Source organism: Penaeus monodon, chromosome 33, assembly GCF_015228065.2.
Source record: "Penaeus monodon isolate SGIC_2016 chromosome 33, NSTDA_Pmon_1, whole genome shotgun sequence".
NCBI lineage: Eukaryota > Metazoa > Arthropoda > Malacostraca > Decapoda > Penaeidae > Penaeus > Penaeus monodon.
In genome coordinates, this window is record NC_051418.1 from 14,966,024 (window position 1) to 14,967,186 (window position 1,163).

At 40.2% G+C, this 1,163-nt stretch overlaps 1 protein-coding gene across 1 annotated transcript in view; it reads right to left on the reverse strand.

Moving 5' to 3' along the window:
* Positions 1-151: 151 nt before the first annotated feature.
* The window catches only part of LOC119594071 (amino acid transporter AVT1B-like), a 42,502-nt gene continuing 41,490 nt past the window's right edge, over positions 152-1,163 (reverse strand). The window contains 1 exon segment of the mRNA XM_037943114.1: positions 152-1,100. Coding sequence (XP_037799042.1) covers positions 891-1,100 — 210 coding nt within the window. The 3' untranslated portion in view covers positions 152-890.

Sequence of the window (1,163 nt, forward strand, 5' to 3'; positions counted from 1 at the left end):
GTGAGTGCGTGACATCAGTACCTCTCTTGAAGAAAGAGTACACTCCTATAAACGTAATTTCTTAAAGGAAATCCTAGGATGGTGATAGTTTATCAAATGACACCCGGGACAGAGGACAAATATGCACAAGGAGAGAGCAAGAAATACAAAATTCTCTGACATCTTTAATGTCGATTCCCTTAATTCACTTCAGCTGTTCTTAATAATAAACAAAATATATGATATAAACTGAAATATATCATTTTAGTTCTATACATCCAATCACATTCTGCTTGACTGAACGGACAGAAGATAGTGCCGTTAACAGGATTTGTTGAACAAGGCAACAAAACACGCAGTTACACATGGTGTGCGATCTTCTGTAAAATTCATGTATTTTGGAAAGATAAACACTGGATTACTGTATAGCCGGAGGTTCTGTGATGCAGTGGTTTGATTTATTAATACCCAAGAAAAGAAAGCATTTGCAATTAAGTACATTTTATACAACTTTATATTACAAAATGGCAAAGCTTCGATCCATGTCCATCCACTGGCATTCTGCAAAAAACTTACTTCTTGGGTTGTCCATAATTATCACACAATGTTTTTCTTCACTCCATGCCCTCTTGTTCCATACTATCATCAGATTTATTTGTATTATAATTAATATCGCTTATAATAATCATTGTCATAATTATCAGTAATTTATCTTGTTTTGGTTTTCAGTGTTTGCTATTTACGGCAGTTAGAAGGAAATCGTATTACTTTGTAGAGGAACTTTGCCAAAAAGAAGAATATAAAAACAGATCTTGCAGACTTGGATATATATTCCTACAATATAGTCTATACAAAATAAATAATATTCACTACACAGAGCAGTAGCGGATATATTTATTGTATGTGCTTCTTTAGTCCTGCTTTTGGAACCCCGAGGATTCCTGGCGAACCGAGGAAGTGGCGGCCGTGAGGTTTATATAGCAGGGGGGGGCGAAGTCCGTCAGCTGGAAGACCTGGATGAAGCTCTCGGATGTGGCGGCGTAGCTGCCGATGAGGCCGATCGTCACCACGTTCGACGCCAGCACCAGGTCCTTCACGTCCACGCGGCCGCTCGCCTTTTTCTGGGGGGAGCGGAGGCTAGAGGCTGCTTTGTTTAGACGCACACGCACAAGCTCGCGCGCGCG